At 44.1% G+C, this 24,971-nt stretch overlaps 1 protein-coding gene across 3 annotated transcripts in view; it reads left to right on the top strand.

The window, feature by feature from the left end:
• The first annotated feature begins 245 nt into the window (after positions 1-245).
• The window catches only part of LOC128406275 (syntaxin-binding protein 1), a 58,662-nt gene continuing 33,936 nt past the window's right edge, over positions 246-24,971 (top strand). The window contains exons 1-2 of one of the 3 annotated variants that reach the window (XM_053373526.1): positions 247-476; positions 22,400-22,449. In XM_053373526.1, coding sequence (XP_053229501.1) covers positions 440-476; positions 22,400-22,449 — 87 coding nt within the window. In that variant the 5' untranslated portion in view covers positions 247-439. Of the gene's footprint in view, positions 477-22,399; positions 22,450-24,971 lie in introns of all 3 variants that reach the window. The other 2 variants (XM_053373527.1, XM_053373529.1) reach the window with 2 other exon arrangements.

Here is a 24,971-nt window from a genome sequence, read left to right as displayed (position 1 = left end):
TGCAGATGTTGGCTCCGCCCCTCACCAGAGTTGGTCGCTGAGCAGAGCCGCAGGCCGTGCGGGTGCGTATGTCTGTATGTGTGTAGAGAGAGTGGGGGGAGAGAGAGATGCTGAGCAGGCGGCGCGCTGATTGGCCCGGTGGGGGTATGACGCCATCCACGGCACCACCAGCCTCTTTCTGCATCAGCATCAGCAGCTCGCATCACAATCCCGGACCACGCCCTGCCTGGACTTGCCTCCTCCTCCTCCGCCCCCCCTCCGCATCCTTGCCCAGACTGCCCTCCCTCCTTCCTTTTGCAGTCAGCTGAGAAGCCAAACCGGAGTGCAGTTTTGTGCGGGGTTTTGAGCCGAGCAGCAGCAGGAAAAGGAGAAAAGGAGAAACCAGACGTGGGGATTCCTCCCCACACAAATACTTCAAGAAGAACAAGAGAGGGACGTCATGGCACCAGCTGGGCTTAAGGCTGTGGTGGGAGAAAGTAAGATTAAACTCTTTTTGTTGTTGCTTCCTTCCTCTCTCTCCCCCGCCCACCATTCATTTAATGGTCAATGAGACGGGGGCTGTCTATTCCCCCGCCTCCTGCTCCGTAGTCCCCATTGTAAAAATAAATAAGGGACGCAGCTGCAGAAATCTGGAGAGTTGGTGGTAGTGGTGAATGAAATAGAGTATTAAGAGGGATGGAAGGGGGAGATTTGGAGCGTCACTGCAGACCTTACGTTTTTTTGTTGGGTGGGGGCGCCCTCGACGGTCGAGGACTCTACGGGTCAAGAGATCCCTTCCAACACCACCCTTTTTATACAATTAGTATCTATTCATATTATGAATAGCTTCCTGGCTAAAAAAGAGAAGCGTTCGTAACTGGAAGGGAAAAGGCAGAGGGGGACGCTGTTATTCTGCAGTATGTAGAGTGGAAGATGAGGGAGGGGGAAAAACAGTACCGGCTTGACTATCCCCCTCATCCTTGCCCCGTTTTAAGGGGGGGCGCTTTTACCAGTAGATGTATCCTTAGCAGATCAATGTAAGACTGGTGTCTCCTGTGTCCTTAACGGATTTATCTGTGACTGGAAATTATATGTTTTATGGCCTGCAATACAGAACATGGAGAATGTGTGTGTGTGTGTGTGTGTGTAAGCGTCAACTGAGAAATCCTCTTGTACTTGCAGGTTCATTTGGGGCGCCCCCCCCCAATCCAGTCCTTTATTCTCTCTATCCTACTCCTCCCCCATGCACAGTGGAAGATCTAGCGCAGATCCTGCAGTGTCAGTGCAAAACAGCCCGGTTGTTATCCGGTTGTTATCCCTCCCACCAATATCTCATGTATTTTTCTCTCTGTCATCCTCCCTTCAATAAACCAATAATTATTGGGGGGGGATACTGGTGAAGAATCCAACGAAATTGAGAAGTCCTTAGAATGACAGCATATAATAGAAGCTTTTTCCTGCATGGGAGGCTGAAAATGAGAAATTGGTTTATATGTGCTCGCACTGATTTAAGGGAGGGGGCCTTTGCACACGGAACTGAAATGCTATTTTTGGTCCTTTTGAGTTGTGCACTCTAAAGTATATCCAGGGAATGGTGTGGAAGGGGGATTTGCTTTATTGTTCATCCTGCAAAATTTTGCATTTTAATTTTTTTCTTAATGTGCCAGCCACATACTAAAATGTATTGATTATATAGGTCAAGTGCCATATTGCCAAAGTCCTTTTCCATTTGTACAAGGCAAGTAAATAATTTCAGTCCTTTGTAGGTATGCAGATAAATAGTGAAGACGATAAGGTGGTGGTTACTTTTAATGGAGGTATGTTGCTATGGCTCATTTAAATCCGCCGTCTGTCTGAAGCAATTACAGTTAAGCCGTATTTTCAAAGGCAGCGTTGTCCAAATTATACCAGTCGTTTAAAAAAGAAAAGCAACATAATATTAAATAATTATTATTTTTGCTTTCTCATAGAAAATGAAAAGAGCAGAATCATGGCTGGGAAACAGCCCAAAAAGGCGGCGGCTGGGGGGGCAGCAGTGGTGTTTTTTTTTAGTATTTAGGAAAGAAGGCATCTTCCTCCATGTTATGACACTGGTTCAGCACTGCAGTCAGATGAGGCTGGAGATGGTGCGTGGTGGCATGACTTGGCGAGGTGGGGGCTGGGGAAAGAAATAATCCTCTTAGATTTATGGCCTGCTTTATGTTGCACTAAATCACCTGTCCAGAGACCACTGATCAGCATCTCTGCCTGACTGTTGCGTGTTCTCAATTCTAAAAAAGCATTGAGACTCAGGTGCTGCTAAAAGGTGGCGTAGGGGGGATGTTTTCCCCCTGCTTTAGCCCAAATACCACCCTTTCCTGCAAGGCACGGCAGAATCCCCCTCCCTCTCTTGAGCTTCAAGATTTATTTATTTTTTTCAGAGGGGGCAGCATAAAAAAATAAATAAATGAGAAGAGCTTTGTTTGTGTTGTATCCCCACTTGCTGAAACATTTCTAGGTAGGAACGGCACAAAAATAAAATCAAAGCATAATGATTGAGTCAACGAGGGAAATGCTGGCTAATCTCAGTGTTTGCTTTTGGTGACCTCTAGCCCATGCACTGTGAATCCCCCCCCCAACTAATCATCAACTAATCATCACAATCGTCAGCCAATGAAGATGCTAATGTGAATTTGTTGGTGGTGATACTTAACGCTGTGAAAATTGGACAGAATTGAGGACCCTGTTCTGGGGCTCTCCTTACAAGCCATGCTTTAGGTCTCTCAAAAGCGTGTGTGAGAGATGCTTAACAGCAGACTATCTGATTTATACCGATATGAACCTGGCTGCCTATTGAGATGATCACCAGAGGCCTTGCTTCAGAACATTCGCCTTTTATAGGGGTGCCACTGAGCAGGGATTCAAACTCTTGTCTGCAGCTCCTAGCCAACCCTCCAACCGCTATGCCACACTAGCAGTCCTCATAATGTCTACCCTCCAGCAAATATTCAGTAGCATACCTACAGGGTCTGAACACAGATAACATTTTAAAGTTATCATGTTTTTATCCTTTTGATAAAGCCAAGGTCAATGAATATCCTCTAAACCCAATTGACCACGTCTTGTGACTGTGAGTTGCATGAGTTTTAATGAAGTAGAGGTGCAGAGATACTTAAGAAGCTGTTGGGTGGTTCTGTTGTATCTAAAGCAAGGGTGAGGGACCCATGGACCTCCAGATGTTTCTGGACCATAGTTTCCATTATAATTGACCATAGGGCTAATAGGAGCTGGGGTCCCAAAAACATTGGGTGGGGAGTGGGCAGACACAGGTTCCCCACCACTGATCTAAAGGCAGAGCTATAGGCCTGCCATACATGTTATGGGTTGTATCCAACTAAGTTCTACTCAGAATAGACCCAGATAAATTAATGGATTTATGGGAGTCAGCTCCATTATTTTCAGTGGGTCTTCTCTGAGTAGGGCTAGCATTGGATACAAACCAGTGCTGTTGTTTTCTGATATATCTGCAATACCAGGGTTGGCTACAGTGCCTTGTCTAGTGTATGTGAAATGGCAAACATTATTATGATTGTCCATCACTGTAAGCTGCCTTACTGCATTTCCATCTTCACCATTCCCATTCAAAAAATTCCCACATGATTCACAAAGCTTAACCCTCTCAATTCCTCCTCCTGAGTTTGTATTCCTGTCTTGGCAAATCCTAATTTCAGTGAGAGTTCTAATTTTGATTTCCTTTCCTTTTTAAAATGAAACTTGTGATTTGTTCTTAGACTTTCCTTAGAGTGGACCCATTGAAATCAATGAACCTAAGTTAGTTCTGCCCATCAGTTTCCATGGGTTTTACAGGTGCCATACAATACTCATTCCTCACTTGTAAGAAATGGTTATTCTAGTATGGCAGCACCTACACTTTGGAACTCCTTGCCTGATGACACCAGGCAGGCACTTTCTCTGTATTCTCTTTTGGCTCCTGCGGAAAATACTTTTGTTCAGGCAAGTCTCTCCAGATACATAAGATGTTAATGACTTTTAACCCCTCTTAAAATGTTTTGGGTACTTGTTTTTGCAGATCACTTAATTTTTTTTAAAATTTGAGGTTTTGTTATAATCAAGTGGTATATAAATATTATTAGCTAAATCAATGAGCAATGACCCCATGAAATTCATACAATTTGATAAGACCTGATCAAACCTACCCAAGAGAGTGGGATAAATCCTTGCTCATTTCACAAAGGGTCATCCTCCTTTACCACATGGGTTTGGAATCACAGGCTACTTTTCTCATGGATTCTGCTCTATATACCCTGCACTGAATCTGAATTGGACCCCTCTGTGGCTGCTATTTAAAAAGAGGGGGGCAACAGTTAAATAGATGACAACATGTTTTGTGTCTAGGTGGGCCCTTGGAATACAACTAGAAAGTGACTGTTGGACTGAAGGTAGCCACTGGGTTGAAGTTCCCTAGGTGACTCTCAGTACTTTTAAGGTTTGGTGGGTGGGGGAGCTGTGAGCAACTCCCATCATCACTTGACCATTGGTCAGGCTGTCTGTGGCTGAAGTTATCATCCAGCAAAGCCTGGTGGTCCTCAGCTCTCCTTACCCCATGCTACTTGAGGGGTGGTTTCTTTCAACAGGGCGAGCTTGATGACAATGAACGTTCTCCTTCAGACACACTCTCCCAGTGTTTGAAACTCCCATTGTTCTAGGCGCATTTTGCAACAGGGAATTTCATTAAGACGAGCAGTTTCTGAGCTCTGGACTCAGTACTGTGCCTAAAATTTCAGATTAAAACTGCAGAGTGGAAGGAAAAGAGGACCCTTTTTTGCCTCCCCACTTCCAGCTGCTCTCTGAAGAATGGAGAAGAGACCCTCTTGAGAATATTAGGGGAGTGGGCAGGGGAAAGACTAGACCATGTGAAAAATGAACATAATATTTGGCTGCAGTCATTTTCACCTTTGTATTCTTTTTTATAAAAGCGTGCACCTAGACATTCCGTTGTTGCACCCATGACCTAGGTTTAAGGTGCTCCTAGCTTTCATATCTCAGTTTCAAACACTGCTCTCTCTTATCTGTATCCTGTTGTGAAACACAGTTTTGTGGGCAGAACTGTTGTGGCTTTATGAGTGCTGTGCAGGGATGCTTTGACCTCTGCCTGTGTTTATCTGAGGGGCCTCCATGGCAAGACATTGGCCAGATCGTGCAACATGCCTTCACAGCCCCTCTAGCCATGACTTCCTGATGATTTTCATCCTCGGGGATGAAGTTATTTCCTGCCTTTCAGTTTCCTCTGTGTGTTTCCATCTGAATTGGCTTGTGATGGTGTAGGAACCTCTGAATGCAGCCAACTTTCTGACCCTCAGGAGGCTCCCTGTCCTGTCCTTGCTGCACATCCTTGAGTGTTTTATTTTCCTGGCTGGGATGTGCCTTGTGGTGATGCCTCTCACTTGCCAGGGTGGAGGACAGAGAATGATGTGTGGCTATTGGTAGAAACTTGCCCACCATACAAAGGTGTCACTTGCATTTTCTGCTCTGCCCACATCTGCCTTTGGCTCCAACCCAGCACTAGGAATGTGGCCCCTGGAAAGTTGTATTGAAGTGAATATGGCCCTGAGACTGAAAAAGGTTCCTTGCCCCAGTGTACCTTCTTTGAAATGGTACTTGCTACACCAAAGTCGGTCACACCCACACAATGCATTAAAAGCACATTTATTTATTTATTGGTGGAAAAAATCTAAGGAGTTCAAGGTGGCATCCACAGCAACCCAGTGAGGCAGATTAGACTGAGTGGCAGTAACTGGCCCAAGGTCACCCACTGAGCTTCAAGACCAAGTGGGGATTTGAACCCTGGCCCTCCTGGTCCCAGTCTACACCACACTGGCTTTCATGGCTGTCCCTCAACTACCAATCTAGGAAACTATAGATTGGGGGAAGAGGGCATGACTGAGGTGAGAGTGTGGCCTGGGAAGAGTCCCAGGGGCCAGATAGGGAGACTGGGAGGCCAAATTTCCCTACCCCTGTTGTGATGTTGAACTGAAATCCTGCTTTCCTTTGTTTTTTACCCACTGGTTCTAGCCCTGACCCCCTGAAGCAACAGTGGCCAATCCAGATCCAACTTTTCTTCAACAGCCCTTCTGTTCATACCATACCTTCCCTGAATCTGGAGACCCAGCATGGTATAGTTGTTAAACTGTCCTGCTAGGACCTGGGAGACCAGGGTTCAAATTCCAACTAATCCATGAAGCTCGCTGGGTGAACTTGGGCCAGTTACTCACTCAGCCTAACTTCCCTCCCAGGGTTGTGGGTATTAAATGAGGAGGCAGAGAACTGTGTAGGGTGCCTTGAGCTTTTTGGGGAAAGGGTGGGATATAAATGCAGTGAATAAATATGAATTAATAATTTTCTCTTCACCAGGCTAACAATATCATACTCTGTTCCTGAAAGGACATGGTTTCCAGACCCTTAGCATGCTGGGCCTCATCTACACTGTACATTTAAATCACTATCATACAACTTTAATCAGTTGTGTCTTCCTCCACAAAATCCTGCAGACTGTCATTTTTTCAGGGGGCTGAGAATTTTTAGATCTCCTGACACCTCCCTTGCAAAAGGGGACATTAAAGTTTTGCTTGACCTGACATTTGCTGCATGTTATATGTTAAAAGAGAATTATATGAAAATGATATATAGGTGGTATCTGACACCAAGTAAGTTAGCAAAGATGTATAAATCAGAATTATATACCTGTTGGAAATGTAAGGAAAAAGAAGGTACCTTCTTCCACATGTGGTGGACATGTAAAGCTGTGAAAGGCTACTGGGAGATGATTTATAACGAAATGAAAACAATGTTGAAAAGGGCTTTTATTATTAAAAAACCAGAAGCCTTTCTCTTACGAATATTAGGTTTGACATAAAGGAAAATCTGTATGCAACAACGATAGCCCGAATAGTATATGCTTAGAAATTGAAGGAAGGTACAATTCTAACTAAGGAGGAAGGGCAGGCTAAACCAAAGAGTATGCTGAACTGGTTAGTTTAACTGGCAAATTAAGAAAACAGGAAGGGATAATATTTAAGAATGTTTGGAAAATGTTTGTTGAATATTTGGAAGATTATTGTAAACATCTAAAAACATTAGCAGGAATAGATTAAATCTAGCAGTGAAAATATAAACAAAGGGAAAATTGGTTGAGTTAAAATAGGGACTAATTAGAGTTTGCAGCAATGAAGGAGAACTTTAATGAACCATGGGGGGTGGGAGAAGGAAGTCAATCTTTAATGTATGGATTGTTTGATGTATGTTGATTTACAAAACTGAAAATGATAAATAAAATCTATTTAAAAAACAAACAAACAAGTTTTGCTTGCCTGTTGCACTAAACACAGGTACATGCTGTCTCTCCACATGTACAAGTGTTTGTGTGAAAGTGTGTACATTTGTACTTAGCTGTTCATTTGTACTCCTCAGCTGTTGTGTACACAGGCTGTAACCTTGTTGAAAATGGGATGTAAATAATTTTACCAGTGTACTGCCCAACTGTTAGGGGTGTTCCCATTCAGCAAGGATACAATGAATGACATTCAGCAAGGATACAGCTGTACACTTGAACAATCATTCACCGGTATCATTCAAGAGAGTACAGTTCTGTGTATACCATAGTTGAATGTACACACATCAGGTGTTCACTCTTTCACACAAATGCTGTTTCATGTGTACTTGTACCTGTGGTCAGTGTAGCATACGAATGAACCTATTGTGTACATATATTGCACGTTCATTGACTGTTACCTGTGTGAATATCTGTACAGTGAATGTTCCACGAAGACTGAGATGTTTTCTTATTTGCCAGACAGCTGTAACCTAGGGCTGTGTCTCTTTGTTGATTTAGGATTGGAGATGAACGGTTTAAAAATATTTTGGCTAATTTAAAAAGGCACCCACCCCAATTAATTGGGTTACTTATTTTTAATCTAAGTCCTCGGGGGGTGGGTGAAAACATGGGTGGCTGGTACCATTTTGGAAGAGGGATATTTCCTCATTTTACACAGAACCAATTTTTTAAAAAAATTAAATTATTTATATGCTGATATTCATAGAAGTTTACATTTATACATAAAATCACCCAATAAATATAAAAATATTACGATGAGAAATTGGCTAACTTATTATGGAAAAACATTCTTAATTGCCTGTTTAAGCCTAATGGAATAGAAAAGTTTTCAACAGGCATTGAAAATTTGAAACTGCCTGCCGAATGTTTTGGAGGTGGGGGAGGGGTGATTAACAAAATCAGTCCTTCCGGCAAACTGGGAATATCCCCTCAGTCACACAGTTTAGGACATAACACACTTTTCCTCAGCAGAGTTTCTTTTTCTTTGAGAAAAATAAGTCTTTCACGTAAATGTAAACTAAGCTTTAGCAATAAAGAAAACTACAACAAAATAATATGATGAGAGAAGCCAAATAAAACATGAGGCAAGTTTAAGGCAAGAAACAAGAAGAGGCAGTTGGTTCCTCATAACTGACACTCTTAACTGAACAGACACTGAAGGGAGGGGCTGATTATGGAGCAGAACACGCAAGCCCCGCCCACCAGATACCAGGCACTCTACTATTCAAATTAGGTCCCAGTGTTTTCTTACAAGCCACTTCTCACAATGCCTAATTTGAATTAATCAATTTTAATTTAGCATGTAAATTCTCAAAACCTTCTTATTTAAACATCCAACAATTTCTGTACAATCTTGTTTGTTCTCACTATACAAAATTGTATCATCTACCTTGCTTTATACCAGGGGTCAGCCAACTTTTTCAGCAGGGGGCCGGTCCACTGTCCCTCAGACCTTGTGGGGGGCTGGACTATTTTTTGGGGGGGGGGAATGAACGAATTCCTATGCCCCACAAATAACCCAGAGATGCATTTTAAATAAAAGCACACATTCTACTCATGTAAAAACACCAGGCAGGTCCCACAAATAACCCAGAGGTGCATTTTAAATAAAAGCACACATTCTACTCATGTAAAAACACCAGGCAGGTCCCACAAATAACTCAGAGGTGCATTTTAAATAAAAGGACACATTCTATTCATGTAAAAACATGCTGATTCCCGGACCGTCCGTGGGCCGGAATTTGAAGGCAATTGGGCTGGATCCGGCCCCTGAGCCTTAGTTTGCCTACTCATGCTTTATACCTTTGTACATTCCCATTCTTATCTAACTTTTTCTTAAACACCTATTTGCACCCTATAGCCTTTTTACCCTTTGGGAATTTAGTAAGTGTGCAAGTGTTGTTTTTATTCAATGCTTCAAATTCTTCCTTGGCTGCTTCTATCCACTTGTCAGCTTCTTCTGCAGGAAGTTTGTCAATTTCTTTCCATGTGTCAGGTTCACCATTAGGCACTGCTCTTGTGATGTATGATAGTTGCTTTTCTGGCAAACTTTTGTTAACTCATGATGAGTGTCTGATTAACAGTTCTAATTGTTCATCCATATCATCACACACAGCTTCTTGTCCTGACTCTGTTTCCACTTCTGCTGGTAGATTTTCTATACTTGGACTAGTTTTCTCTGTTCTTTCAACTTCTGTGATCAGTTTTACTGGAACCTCTTCAGTTACCGAATCAGCATTAGTCTGTTTCTCTTAAAAATTGTTCTGATTAGGAACACATGCACAAGATTGCTCTCCTTCTCTAAAATACACTACTCACTTTCACTTCTCCTGTCTTTGGATTAAGAATTATGTAACCTTTGCACCCCTTCTCAAAGCCGACAAATATTCAGTCCTGATGCTAAGATTGGTACATCTTTGTGTTGGCACATATGCAAAAACTTTTGATCCAAAGACTCTAATGTGACTGATGTTCAGTACTCTTTCAAACCCAAGTTCAAATGCCGTTTTATTTGCAGCTTTTGTTGGCAGTCTGTTCTGCAAATATGTTGCTGTCATCCTTTCCTCACCCCAATATTCAAGTGATAAATTTGACTTCATCAACATACCTCTGACCATCTCCATCAGAGAGCAATTCTTTCTCTCTACTATTCCATTTTGTTCCGGAGTAAATGGGGTGGTGTGAAAACGTTTAATACCATTTTCCTCTAGATAAGATTTGATGTGGTGTGACATGTACTCAGCACCGTTGTCTGAAAGTATTGCTCGTAGTTTCCTCCCAAATTGATTTTCAATATTTGCAACAAACATCTTCAATTTCTCTGCGATTTCTGATTTTTCCTTTAAAAGATAAGTTGTGCAGTATCTGGAATAATCGCCAATAAATGTTAAAGTTCACTTACTTTCCCCATGAGACATTGGTTGAATTGGACCACATATATCAGTATGAATAAGTTGCAAAGGCTCTGTTGAACTTCTCTAGCTTTGCTTGGGGAAAGAAGGTCTTGTTCCCCAGCAAACAACTTTCACATACTTCACCATTCAGGTCAACTTTACAAGGTTTAATCTCCATTCCTCTCACCAAAGTCTCTATGTCCCAGCCTTTTGTGCCACAGATGAACACAGGTTGTACCTGAATTCTACTTGACCATATTCACCCTTTCTTGACCTGTACCCAGCACAAAGACTCCTTTATTTTTAAAACCTTGTGCATGTAAAACTCTGCCTTTGGTAATTGCACAATCTGTTGTGATTAAAATTTCCGTTAAAACCACACTTGGTCAGAGTTGACACACTCAGCAAACTGTTAATTCTGGCAAGTAAACTACCTTTCTCACTTCATTACAAACAGTTCTTCTGCCTTCAACACACTTTCTCCTGCTCCTTTTCCTTGCACAGAAATTTTGTGGCCATTTGCAACCGTAACTGTCTCTGGTGAGTTTTCATTTAACTCTCTGAAAAAATTAGCATCGCATGTCATGTGCAATGAAGCTCCTGAATCAATTAACCAACTAGAAGAGTTACTGTTCCTCATCACTGGTCATTGGCCACTCTGGCTGCAGTTGATGAGGACTGGAATCCAAGAATATTTGTAATTTATGGAAATAAAAAGTGAGAAGGCACTATGTATCAACCACCTCAAGCCCTACGACTGGCAGAGAGGGCTCTGTTGGTGTTGCCTTTTCTGGCTGCTGCCCATTTGGCATGGATTGGTGGGACCTTCTCGGTGGTCATTCTCCATTTGTGGAGTGTCCTTCCTTGTGAGGTACATCCACATCCCTCAATTTTGACTTTCAGGTGAAATTTTAAAACATTGCTGGTTTACCCAAACATTTGAAGGCATGTATAGATATCAGTTCCATGAAATTAATAACTGCGTGGGTGAGGTTTTTCTTCTTCCATATTGACCCTAACACATTTCAAAGCAGCTGATCTCTTCCTTGGGAGGACAGTGCGTATAAATAATATAAAATAATATTCAGTAATCTATTAGAATATAATGCTACACAATAAAATTAACTCCCAGACATCAGCAAATAATAAACAGAAATTCACTCTTAACAATTACAATAAATAATGACTAAACTGTGATCAATAAAAATAACTAGTCACAATGCATAAAATACCACAATACATACAAAACCATGCGAAAGGATAAAACTGAGAAACAAAGACACACGACTTATAAAATCATAGAATTTTAAGGTTGGAAGAGACCTCAAGGCGTTCAACCTCCTGCAATGCAGGAAGCACAGCTAAAGAATCCATGACAGATGGCCACCCAACCTCTGCTCAGAAACCTCCCGTGATGGCGAGTTCATCACCCTGCGAGGGAGCCCATTCCAAATGCGGAGAACATTTGTATAGCAACTTCATTAAGATGATTTTTGATGGGGCTGTGGCAAGGGAAGAAACTCCCTTCACCTGTAATAAAAACTTCCCAAAGGGTGCTGCTTGTGTTTCCTGTCCCACCACACATGTTAATTTTTAGCCTTGCCCTGAATCTGTGTTGCTTTATTTATTTATTATTGCATTTGTATCCTGCCTTTTCTCCAAAGAGTTATGCGCACTTCTACCTCTACATTTTGTCCTCAAAGCAAACCTGCAAAGGAAGTTAGTCTAAGAGGTAGTAGTGACTGTGTCACCTAGTGGGATTTGTGGCTGAGTGGGGGATTTGACTCCTGGTCCCCCAGCTACTCAGTCTGACACTCTAACCATTAATACAGCACTGTCTCTCTGTCAAGGTAGTTAAGGGCATCTGCTTACAAATCTCACTAACTAGATTGTGGCTTTTTTAAAGAGTAAAATAAAATGTTGCCCATAGACATTTGTGTTATGCTGAGTTTATTGTCGACAGCCCTGATGCTGAGGGATTTGGACCAGCACCAAGGTGAATCAGCAGTAGCGGAAGCTGCTATGGGTTTGTTGATTCTCTTAGGAGGTCACCAACCTGGCACAGTTCTTTCTTTTCGTTGATTCTAGGAATAAGAAGACTGCCAGCTTCCTAAGATGGCATGGGCGTGATAGTCTGATTCTTATTTATTAATACCTTGCTTTTCCTTCAAGGACCTCTCAAAGTGTCTAATGCATTGCCCGCTAACAATCCCATGGCATTTGGTGGGTTGGCTTTGCTGTCTTCTACATGGCAACTACTCAGGGGATGCTATTTCCCCACCCCTCAGAAAGCTAGCACCTCAGGGAGAACACTTCTAGCCTGAAGTGCTTGTTTTCCAGCAGCAAAGAGGATTATTGTTGTTGGCTTTTCCCCCAATGCGGCAAATGAATTGGCCTGAAGTGGAACATAGGAATAGAGGAAGCTGGCGTATACTGAATCAGGCCATTGGTGCATTTAGCTCAGTCCTGTCTGCGCTGATTGACGATGACTTTCCTGTGTTTCAGGCAAGGGTCATTTTGAGCCCTGTCTGGAGACCTGGGAGCTTTTGCATGCATAGCAGATGCTCTGCCACTGAGCTATGGCCCTTCCCTTAAGAGAGGGGAACATAGGAAGCTGCCTTATACTGACTAGGCCATTGGTCCTGCTAGCTTAGCATTGTCTACATGGGCTGACAGGGGCCTCTCTGGGTTTCAGGCAGGGAGTCTCTCCCAGCTTCAGCTGAAGATGCTGGAACATTCTACATGCAAAGCCACGAAGCTATGACCCTGGTACAGCCCTAGAAGGATCCTACAGTTCTGTTTGTTTGTTTGTTTGTTTGTTTGTTTAGATCTGCTGGAAAGAAGCCATGAGAGAGGGCTGGACTGCATGCTTGCATCTATGTTACCATCATACTGCTCAAGCTATACATCTGTAAACAAATGGATCAAAAATATTTAAGGCTTTTGTGCAATGATCTTCAGAGGAAAATAGAGTCTCTTTGGCTGCCCTGAATACGTACTATCGCTCTATTAGCAAAATGAGTTAGTTGGTGCCGATAGGACTGTAGCCAAAAACGGGCTACTGAGAAAAAAGTGGGTGTTATTCACATGCTGCGTGGAACCTCAAGCTTTGCAGACATGCAAAAAAACCACTAGGAAAATCCCCTCCGCCACCCCTCTGCAGTAAGGACTGAGTGTGCTTGGCAGCCACTGGATGTCGAGGGCCTGTTTGGGGTAGGGAAACAGAAAATGAGGGGGGGGGGAGAGATAAGGAATGGAGTATCTTGGAAAAGATAGCTCTCTGACTATCACTCTGAACAGGAGTACCCTACACTGCAACATTTTGTTGCAGCTCTCACTCGTTACTTCTGTTTTACATATTGGTAATAGAGACATAGGGCTCTTCCAGAATTCATTTTGCGCCGTGTTCCTAGGCACTGGTCTGGGCATTAAAGCGTGGGCCTATGTTTGGAAAGCCCAGTGCAAAAGGAAGTCTGGATGAGCCTATAGTGCCTTTAAAAAATACTACTAAAATGTATTCCAGTATCGCCTAAAGCAAAGGGTGTCCTTTATCTGAGGAACAAATCCCGCTATCAGGTCAAGCACACATTTTTTTCCAGCATGCTATTTTAGCAATGTCATGGTGACGGTGTCCATTTTTATCCTTCCTTCTGGGTGTTGTCCTTTATTGATCTGGTTGCTCACCTCTCTCCTCTCTTTCCTTTCTCTCCTTCCTAGCAAACTCATGTTGTTATTTTTCCATGTTTTTGAGACAATGTTATTCTCCAACCCACACACCTTTTTGCATTCCCCCCCCCAAAAAAAACCAAAACAAAGAACCCTCCAGTACTGTATAGGGAAACTGGAAAGTCCCATTCTTGTATGTGTGGATTGTTTTAAAGGAAGCGCCCCCCCACACCCAGTTTCCAGAGAAGTGTCCCCTCTGTGTGTCCCCTTGAAACCTCCTTTCCCTCCTTTCCTTCTTATTAGATTTCCAGAGCTGAAAGCAGAGAGAAGGAGAGGGAGAGAGTGTGAATGTGTGTCCTGAGCAATGCTGCAATGCAGTTCTGAGGCTCAAGAGCATGGCACAAGAAACGGCTGAGAGGGCCAAATTGTGCTTTGCTGCAGAAGGATGGGGAGGTTAGCCACTTCACACACCTCCAAAATAACACTTCCATCACCCAAACAAATAATAATAACTGCAGAAAACTTTAAATTTAAGGGAGGGAGAGAGAGAACCTTTAACTGCTATGTATATGTGCAAGTTCAGAAATGGTGGCTATAATTTAAATGGAAAGACAAGCCCTCTGTGCCTGCTCAGCCTGGTAGCCAAGTGCTCATACTTCTTCCAGTGTTCTTTTTACAATCTCTAAAGCAGACTTGTACCGGGCAGCCCTTGAAGTAGAGCTCTGACCTCTATTTTCACATGGTTAAACAATGAAATATATACCTGCAAGGAAGAGCAGTGGCCACTGATTCAGAGGGCTTCAAAAGAGCATTACACAAATGGAGGATCAGCTATTAGATATGATGGATATGTTCTTCCTGCACTGTTGCAGGCAGTGTATGCTTCTGAAGACCAGTTCTGGGAAATCACAAGTAGGGAATTGCTATTGCAAACTGGTTCAGCTTTTGGGGCTTCCCACTGGGGTGCCTTGCTGGCAACTGTGAGAGCAGGATGCTGAACTTGGTGGGCCTTTGGCCTGATCCAGCAGGCCTCCTTCTATGTCCTTAAGATGACACTTTTGGAAAAAAACCAAAGGCACCTTCCTGTGGCTTAGCTTGCTTGCACAAGTCATCTGGCTGAAGAATCTCGAAGCTTGATCTCACTTTGTATGGTCTGCCCTGTGCTGTCTAAGGGGAGCTAAAAGTGTCATTCCTTGGAGGTATTGATCACCGGTGGAGGTTTGGTGGGTGGGAATTGGCGGTTCCCTCACTGCAAAAAGTGAACTAAGGGAACCAGGCAGAGGGCCTCATCAGAAGTGGTGCACTCCCTCCCATCAGATGTCAAGGAGATAAATGATTGCACAACTTTTAGATGACATTTGAGGGCAGCCCGCTATTAGGAAGTTTTTAAATGTTTGACATTTTATTATGCTTTTATATTTTGCTGGAAGCCACCCAGAGTGGCTGGAGGAACCCAGTCAGATGGGCAGGGTATAAATGTTGTTGTTATCAGAAGGAATGAATATGCTCTACCTAAATACCCACTATAGCAGGGGGGTGTATGCCTCTTAAGACCAGTTGCTAAGAATAACAAGTGGGGAGAGCTCTTGTCCTGGGTCCTACTTGTGGATTTCCCTTTTGGGCAACTGGTCGGCCCCTTTGAGAACAGGATGTTGGACTAAATGGGCCACTGGCCTGCTCTAGTGGGGCCCTTCTTAAAGTAGATCACAAGGCAGCAGCTTTCCAAGGTACTGGGCGTGGCTTTCACATCACTCACTGCCTTTCAACTTTAGATGCCAGCAACTGAACTCGAAACTTGATGTGCAGAGGGAACTGATGCTGTACCACTCAGCTATGGCCTCTTCCCTCTCCAGGAAGATTACTGGGAGAGCTGTAGTCCTCTCACTTTTGTACATCTTAGAATCATAGAATCATAGAGTTGGAATAGACCACAAGGGCCATCGGGTCCAACCCCCTGCCAAGCAGGAAACACCATCAGAGCACTCCTGACATATGGTTGTCAAGCCTCTGCTTAAAGACCTCCAAAGAAGGAGACTCCACCACACTCCTTGGCAGCAAATTCCACTGTCGAACAGCTCTTACTGTCAGGAAGTTCTTCCTAATGTTTAGGTGGAATCTTCTTTCTTGTAGTTTGGATTCATTGCTCCGTGTGCGCTTCTCTGGAGCAGCAGAAAACAACCTTTCTCCCTCCTCTATGTGACATCCTTTTATATATTTGAACATGGCTATCATATCACCCCTTAACCTCCTCTTCTCCAGGCTAAACATGCCCAGCTCCCTTAGCCGTTCCTCATAAGGCATCGTTTCCAGGCCTTTGACCATTTTTGGCAGGGTTTCCAGGCCTTTGACCATCTTGAAACACAACAGGAGCTGCTGAAGCAGAAATAAACCTGTGTGTATGGTGGTGGTGTTGTTTTTTTTAAAAAAATGTCATTGCCTTGCCTAATTGGAGGTTAAAAATATACACACAGCACAAATGAGATGGTAGAGTCCAAGAGTGGTAGAAAGGATTGTACCATGTCCAGCTGTAGGGGTCTGAAGCTGGAAGTGTGTTCTATTCATAGGGAGATTTAAAAACAAAAATGAAGGAGTTGTTCAAAAATTGTGTCCCCCCCCCCCATAATCTCGAAGTGTTGTGATCTCCTCTACCCTCCTGCTTCTGTTGCCTGTGCAGCCAATGCCTAGAAAAGGGGAAGCTGACAATAGGCTGCGGTTTGGTGCAGATCATAGGGTGAGGGAGATAACTCTGTGCAAACTACAGGGCTTGGTTTTTCTTTTTGCTGAGCCAGATTATGTAAGCAGAAGGTTTGCAATGCCTTGTTACTCTGGAAACTTCCCCTATGCTTTCTGCAGAAAGGGGTGTGTGCAGCAGTGTGTGTGTGTGTGTGTGTGTGTGTGTGTGTGTTTCCTCCTTTTGTCTCATAAACTATTTGTTGAAAGAAAAAGACCTTCACTTTTTAAAAAGTGAGATGGGAAAAAAATGTATTTACTCCTGCATATTTGCTGTGAACTTTTCTTGGTAGGGATTGGCCTGTCAATTTTGTCCCCCCTCTGTTTCTCAAGTTCAGTTTTCCACATTTCTGCAACAGTTTGTGATTATTTTATTTTAATGGCATACGTTCTTGAAAGTTAGTCAACATTTTAGTGCAAATTTCTAAGTTGCACATTTTTGTAAGCAGTTTTCTTTTTTAAAAAAATATTTTTATTAAGCAATTTCAACATAGCAAATTATCAAACCGTATATTCACATACATTAAAGGTAAAGGTACCCCTGCCCATACGGGCCAGTCGTAACCGACTCTAGGGTTGCGTGCTCATCTCGCTCAAGAGGCCGGGAGCCGGTGCCGTCCGAAGACACTTCCGGGTCACGTGGCCAGTGTGACGAAGCTGCAACTGGCGAGCCAGCACCAGTGCCGCACACGGAAACACCGTTTACCTTCCCGCTATAAAGCGGTACCTATTTATCTACTTGCACTTAGGGGTGCTTTCAAACTGCTAGGTGGGCAGGAGCTGGGACTGAGCAATGGGAGCTCACCCCGCCGCGGGGATTCGAACCGCTGACCTTATGATCAGCAAGTCCTAGGCACTGAGGTTTTACCCACAGCACCACCCGCATCCCATACATTATTTTCCCCCTTTTTCCTCACCCCCCTTCCATCCCTCCCTCCCCCCTCCCACCAGGGACTTCCCTCCGCTCCTCTCTCTGATTTCTCTGCGCATATTATTCTCTGCATGTTATAATGTTATACATATCCTTACCTTATCCATCTATCATGTTATCAACCAATAAATTTGTGTATGTTTATTCAACAAGCAGTTTTCTTTATGCATTGTTCCAGAAAAATCCATATGGATGACTAGTCGCTCTCTGCCTGAGCCTTTCCAGAAGACTCTATGTGGATGACTAACATCTGTTTGCTTACCACTCAAATCATCCTCACAAGGACTATACACACACACACACACACACACACACACACACATATACATAGGTAGGGCTATATTAGAGAAGGGCTGTAGCTCAGGGGCAGAGTACCTGCTTTGCATGGACAATTGTCTCAGCTTCAATCCCTGGCATCGCCAAGTACCGTAGGTCTGGGAGTGTCTACTGCCAGAAACCCTGGAGAGCTGCTGCCAGTCGGTGTAAACAATACTGAGCTACATAGACAAATGGTTTGGATTGGTATAAGGCAGCTTCCTGTGTCCCTAGGAGCAACTGTCCAGATCTTAGCACATGCAGAGGGTGAAAATGGTGGGTGACTTGTGTATACGGGGGTCCGGTGTGAGTCCCTTCCGCTTAGTGTAAACCATCCATAAAAGGGTTGCCAAATGCGATTTAGCTTGGGGATTACAAGGCATCACCTCAAGCTGCTTGTTTCTTGTTTCTAAATAAGGTTCTAATGTCTCTCTCTCTGTGTGTCAGATTATCAGCTCCTTGCAGAGAAGGCAAGCGAATTGAGGGACTGATGCCTCTCTTTGTGTGTGCTGTGAGCGAGGAGGTTTTCTGCATGTTGACGTGCACTACTGTGGACCCCTTTCCAGTTTTTCATTTGGTTGTTTAAATTCCTTCATTCCTTAGTTTCTTCTCCCTGTTCTAAGAATTCTAGATGTGGTTAAAAGGCCTGGTGAAGCATAGTTGTAATCTAGAAATGCCTCACTTTGGAGGCATATTGGGGACACAGGGTTTTTCACACTAGCTATGCCCACCAAGTCCCAGGCTTTGTTGTCCTCAGAAGAAGGAAGCCTGTTTCTATTTCTAGAGGCTCCTCCTGCAATGTAGAATAGTAGTTTTTCAGGTTTCAGTGTTGAAGAGAGAATCACTTCCTTTGTGGGTAGCTTTCTAGGGGCCACAGGACCATGGCAGGTGGGGCCACAGGCAAAAATAGAAGGGGAAATGGATGTTTCTCTTACTTTTGTATGATAGACAACCAGTGTTAGATATGAAAGCAAGGAGCTAAATGGCACCTTAAGGCTAGGTTATGGGCAATGCAATGGAGTGTCTAGGCCAGTGGTTCCCAACTTTTTTTTGACCATGCCCCACCTAAGCATCTCTAAAATCCTGATGCCCCCCCCCCCCGATATATACTGGTAATTCTTATTATTCAAAAAATGAACTCCTATTCATGTGGAGGAAGCCTAAAAGGCTATTCGCTGTTAATAACTCATTCTCGAATTGCCCCCCTTAAAAATCAAATTGGTCTCCTGTGGGGTGTGTGCCCCACCTTGGGAACCACACTTTTGGGGAGGGAGAAAAAGATCCTCCCTTTCTTCCACCAGTGGCAGTTTTAATCTGAAATCTTAGGCGCAGGACTGTGCCCGGAGCTCAGAAACTGCTCGCATTAATGAAATTCCCTACCACAAAATGTGCCTAGAACAATGGGAGTTTTGAAAGCTTTAGACAACATTCTAGCCATGCAAAAGTAAGGAGTTTCTGGGTGCTTGAGCGTATACACCCATTTCACAGTATTCTCATGCTAAAAGCTGGCTCGAGGGGAAAGGGAAGAAGTCTCACACTTCTATACAGTTCTCCCAGATGCACAGACAGGACCAATCACAGGATTGAAACATTGTGGGAGGATGATAAATGATTTAGAATAGAGGAGAATCAATGGGCTAAGCCATTTATGGACTAAAAAGCCAGTTGGTTGACAGCAAATGTAAGAGAAACTGCTCTTAAGATATTTCATTGTTGATCTAGGACTCCTGTATGATTACCTCATTTTCTACCAATGGTTGCCCACAACGGTTGGTCAACATGTGCTCTTTGGTAGCACTGGCCTGTAGTGGAAACGTTTTGAACAGATATTCATGGGGGACTTGCAAACATTACAGAAGTTATTGCCTTTATATCAGAATTATTTTTATTATAAGAATGTAAGATCAGGCCAGTGGCCCATCTGGTCCCTACCGTTCTCACAGTGGCCAACCAGTTACTCGTGGGAAACCAGGGAGAAGTGTGGCCTTGGGACAGTCTCAGATAGCTGACCCCTGTGGCCTGAGATTCCTCACCTGTGCTCTATCAGTAATTCCAAGCCCAGGAATTACATTTGGCTACCAGAACTTAATGAGGTTCACAGACCTTCAACACAGAAATCCACTCCTGTTTACTTGACTGAAGTACCACGTTCTGTATATTTTATCAGATTGTTTGATTGAAGTACAATTGGTTTGGTTTGATCCACCAGGATTCTCAGGTTCCCAACACTTGCTGTGGGCCTCTTAGCAAAGCTACTCTGCAATCCTACTGCTATATATTCAGTAGGCACTGGCAACTAATAATACCAGTAAACTGTCCTGTTGTGAGTTTAATCCCAATGATACCTGAATACCCAGATAATTTGGTTTCCCTTGTGACTTTTGGGGGCAGGGGGCATAGTGGGATAAAGATTTTCCTGAGCACATAATGCCTATGTTGTCTGGACAGAGAAACTGGTTGGCTGCTGCCTAAAATCCAGGTTTGCTTTGTGTGTTGTTTACAAGTAGGACCTGCAACAGAAAGTTGCAGTGTGAAGTGCTTGCATTATCTGACCTTTGTCCCTGTGCATGGTTATGTGCTGCTCTTCAGATTTCTGGCCCTTATCCCATCTCTATCCATGTCAAATCTCTTGAATTGTGGGGTCACACATTAAGTCTTTAATGCACATGGACTTAAATGCACACACATTGATATTTAAGGCTACTACACAGTATGCAGTCTGCCATTTTGTGTCCTGTGGAAGGTCCACTTTGAGTTCTTGATCTTGCAGCACACTAGCAGTTTTCCATTGTGCACCAGGACATCCTTGTCCTTGGCAAGCCAACATGTCAGGAGAGAAGGGTAGGAGGGAATGTTTTTCTTTGATGTGTTGCATTCTCCCAGGAGTGTAGCCAGGATTTTTGTTAGGGGAGCCAGAACCTCAGTTACCTACCGTATTTTTTATTGATTCTTATGGGGGGAGGGGCAAACATAAAATTCTGGTATTTTGCAGGAGGGATTCAATCTGGAGTTGCAATTGGGGAAGGGGCATAGCTCAGTGGTAGAGCACCTGCACCTGCCTTACAAGTAAAAGGTCCCAGGTTCCACCCCTGGCATCTCCAGGTAGGGCTGGGAATGTCTCCTGCTTGAAACCCTGGAGAGCTGCATCCAGTCTCTGTAGACAATACTGAGCTAGATCAGGGGTCAGCAACCTTTTTCAGCTGTGGGCCGGTCCACCATCCCTCAGACCATGTGGTGGGCCAGACTATATTTTGGGGGGAGAAATGAACGAATTCCTATGCTCCACAAATAACCCAGAGATGCATTTTAAATAAAAGCACACATTCTACTCATATAAAAACACTGCTGATTCCTGGACCATCCAGGGGCTGGATTGAGAAGGCAATTGGGCTGCATCTGGCCCACGAGCCTTAGGTTGCCTACCGCTGAGCTAGATGAACCAATGGCCTGATGGACTCATTATAAGGCAGCTACCTCTGTTCCTAATCATGGAAGGGGAAGCTCAACTCTCAATTGTGCATTTGTTGGGAAGAGTGTCTTAGAATCCAGATATAGGGAGGGGAGGTACCATAGATTCTGGTGTATAAGACGACTTTTTAACGCCAGGAAATCCTCTAAAAAGTCAGGGGTCATCTTATACGCCAGGTATGGGTTCGCTGGGCAGCGACAGTGGATAGCGGGCTCTGTGCCAGGAAGAAGCCGCCCAGCGATGCTAAGCTGGCTTCGCTGGGTGGCTTCCTCCTGGCGCGGCGTAGCACAGCGCGGAGCCTGCCGCCCACTACTGCTGCATATTAGGTGACTGGGTGTATAAGTCGATCCCCCAAATTGGCAGCTGCCTAATACACCAGAATCTACGGTACTTTGGAGGAGGGAATCCTCTTACTCCTCCCTATCATTTTCACTTTTGCCTCCTTGCTGTTGTTACCTTTCTTCTCATTACAAAAATAAAATTTTAAGGGCGGGGAGAAGGCAGAGTGCCAGTTGAACATAAGAAGAGCCCTAATGGAGCTGCTCAGTGACCCATCTATCACAACACAGTGGCCAACAAGCACAGTAGTACTCTTCCCACCTGAGATTTCCAGATGAGTATTCCCCCCATCAAAGAAGGCAGAACATAAGAGCCTGGCTACTGCATCGGGCCAGTGGTTCATCTAGTTCAGCATCTTCTTCTCTTGGATGCCAGCCAGATGCCTCCAAGAAGCCCACAGGCAGGACCTGAATGCAACAGCACCATTCCTGCTTATGATTCCTAGAAACTGGTATTCAGAAGCATACTGCCTCCTGCAGTGGAGGTAGAACATGGCTGTCATGGCTAGGAGCTATTGATGCTTGTGCAGTAAAAATAGAAAATAAATAACAGAGTAAACCTTGCTCAGTGAGGCATTCTAAGGTGGTAGAAAAGGAGACGATCTCAGCCATAGGACCTTGGGGCAGTGTGTAGCATAACACTTCTATTTTCTGATCTTGTTTTCTTTCTTTCTTCCTTCCTTCTAGAAATTATGGCTGATGTGATCAAAAAGGTGAAGAAGAAGGGGGAATGGAAGGTGAGAGGCTTGATCTTGACAGATTGTGAGTTAGTAGAAATTAGTGTGCTTATGTGTGTATGTACACAGTTATAACCAATGCCAGCTAGCCATCTGCTGCCTTGTCCCACTTTTCCAGAGAAGGATTAGTTCACTGTGACGTCTTGGTAGGCTCAGGGTGTGCATGTTTTGTAGCATTTGTCACAGAATCCCAAGATATGATTCAGGATTTTGCATCCAGAGAAACCTCTTCAGTTTTATTTATTTGTTTGTTTATTGAGATTTCCTACCTGCACCATAAGGTCTGTGGGTTGGTTATAAGTACCTTTTAAAATATAAATTAAATCTTTATTATATCTTCAATTATTCAGACTTTTTGTGTGTGTGCCATTGCTTCATATATGTTTTTATTGCATTGTAAAACATTTTGAGATGCCTCAGGAGAAGCAATTCATAAATGAAAGAAAGAATAATAATGCAGCATGCAGATAAAACCAGTTTAACTATAAAACAACTGAAACCATTCCAAGTGGAACAGAAGAATACAACTTCAGCAGCAGAGGTGGGTCCCACAAAACAAATACCACAGCAAAGACCGTGGTAATGAGGTGCATTTTAAGATACAGGGAAAGCTGTACAGGGAAAATGCCAGGTGCATCTCTGTGGCGAGGGAGTTCCACAATTTAGGGGCTGCTGCCCAGAAGTCCTCTCCCTCCTGGGCCACCATTCTCTGCACCTCTGAGGGTGGCAAACCAACCTAGAGAGCCTCACACAGATCTTAACACCTGAGAAGGTCAGGAGGGATGGAGATGGTCTTTCAAAACTTGGCTCATGTGAGTTCCACTGGAACCCTCAACACAGCAGTTACTGCTGTTCCAGATGAAGCATCCTGTGCCATAGTAGGTGATGTGTTTTGGGATCAGTTTCAGCCAATGCAGACTGATGATGTGGACAAGGTGCTTGCAGCTGTACGCCTGACTACATGCCCTCTTGACCCTGTCCCTCCTGGACTACTAAATCTAATAGAGAGGGTTTGATTGGTTGGGTCCAGAGTGTGGTACATACTTCCTTGCACGAGGGAGTGGTGACTGCTGCCTTGAAAGAAGTGGTGGTGTGGTCTCTCCTAAGAAAAGCAATTTTGGAACCGTTGGACTGGAATCCACGAGTCACAAATTCTCCCTTCTTGGGAAAGGTGGTGGGGCAGCTGCAAGCATTCTTGGATGACACTGGTTATTTAGATCCATTCCAGTCTGGGTTGAGTTGTCCTTGGTCACTGTAATGGATGACTTTTACAGACAATGAGACAACAGGAGTGTGACCTTGCTCCTGCTTCTCAATCACTCATTGCTGTTGACCATGGCATTCTCTGAACCAGCTCCATGGAATGGGAATTGGAGGCACTGTGTTACAACAGTTTTGGTCCTACCTGTGGATCTGAGTCCAGAGAGTAACACTGGGAGAGTGTTTTTCACTGGTTCTGCTATGGGGTGACTAATACCTGAAGCCACTAGAAGCGGTCCTTAAGTAATTTGGAAGCAAGATGCCATCAGTATTGTTATCACACTCACCTCTGTTTCTATCTAAACCTCTGAATAAGGAGAGTCTATGGGGCCCTGGACTGGTGCCTGAATGCATTGGTGGGATGGATGAGGTAAGGAAATTGGGTTAAATCCTAGCAAGGTGGAGGCACTGTGGATGAATGCTTACCAAGTATGAGTCAGTTGTCTGCTTCGAATAGGATTGTACTCCTCCTGAAGGAGCAGGTACACAGTTTGGGGGTTCTTCTACATCCAGATTTGTCACTGCAAGCCCAGATAGCCTCCGTGACTAGAGGTGCCTTTTCCAGCTGCAACTGGTGCAATAGCTGCAACTGTTCCTCTGAACCTGGAGAGCTTGACCACCGTAGTTCAGTCACTGGTGACTTCAGGGTTGGATTACTGCAGTGCAGAATCTACAACTAGTGCAAAATGCTGCAGTGTGATTGCTTACAGGAGTGAGACCCTGCTAGCATATAACACCTCTGCTTGGGACCAGTTTATCTGCAGGATCACCTTACCCAACACACATGCCTGCTCAACCACCTTGATCTGAGGAACTGTCACTCTTACAGACACCACATGACCCTCATTCCACACTTGTAAGAAAACAGTCTTTTGTTTGACAGTACCTACACTGTAGGGACGCGGGTGGCATTGTGGGTTAAAACACCAGAGCCTAGGACTTGCTGATCAGAAGGTCAGTGGTTCGAATCCCCACGATGGGGTGAGCTCCCGTTGCTTGGTCCCAGTTCCTGCCAACCCAGCAGTTCGAAAGCACGTCAAAGTGCAAGTACATAAATAGGTACCGCTCCGGCGGGAAGGTAAACGGCGTTTCCATACACTGCTCTGGTTCACCAGAAGTGGCTTAGTCATGCTGGCCACATGACCCAGAAACTGTACACCAGCTCTCTTGGCCAATAAAGCGAGATGAGCGCCGCAACCCCAGAGTCGGTCACGACTGGACCTAATGGTCAGGGGTCCCTTTACCTTTACCTACACTTTGGA

Source organism: Podarcis raffonei, chromosome Z (assembly GCF_027172205.1).
Source record: "Podarcis raffonei isolate rPodRaf1 chromosome Z, rPodRaf1.pri, whole genome shotgun sequence".
In the NCBI taxonomy this organism is placed as follows: domain Eukaryota; kingdom Metazoa; phylum Chordata; class Lepidosauria; order Squamata; family Lacertidae; genus Podarcis; species Podarcis raffonei.
The sequence above is the reverse complement of the archived record's forward strand: the minus strand, read 5'-3'. Positions and strand labels throughout refer to the sequence as shown.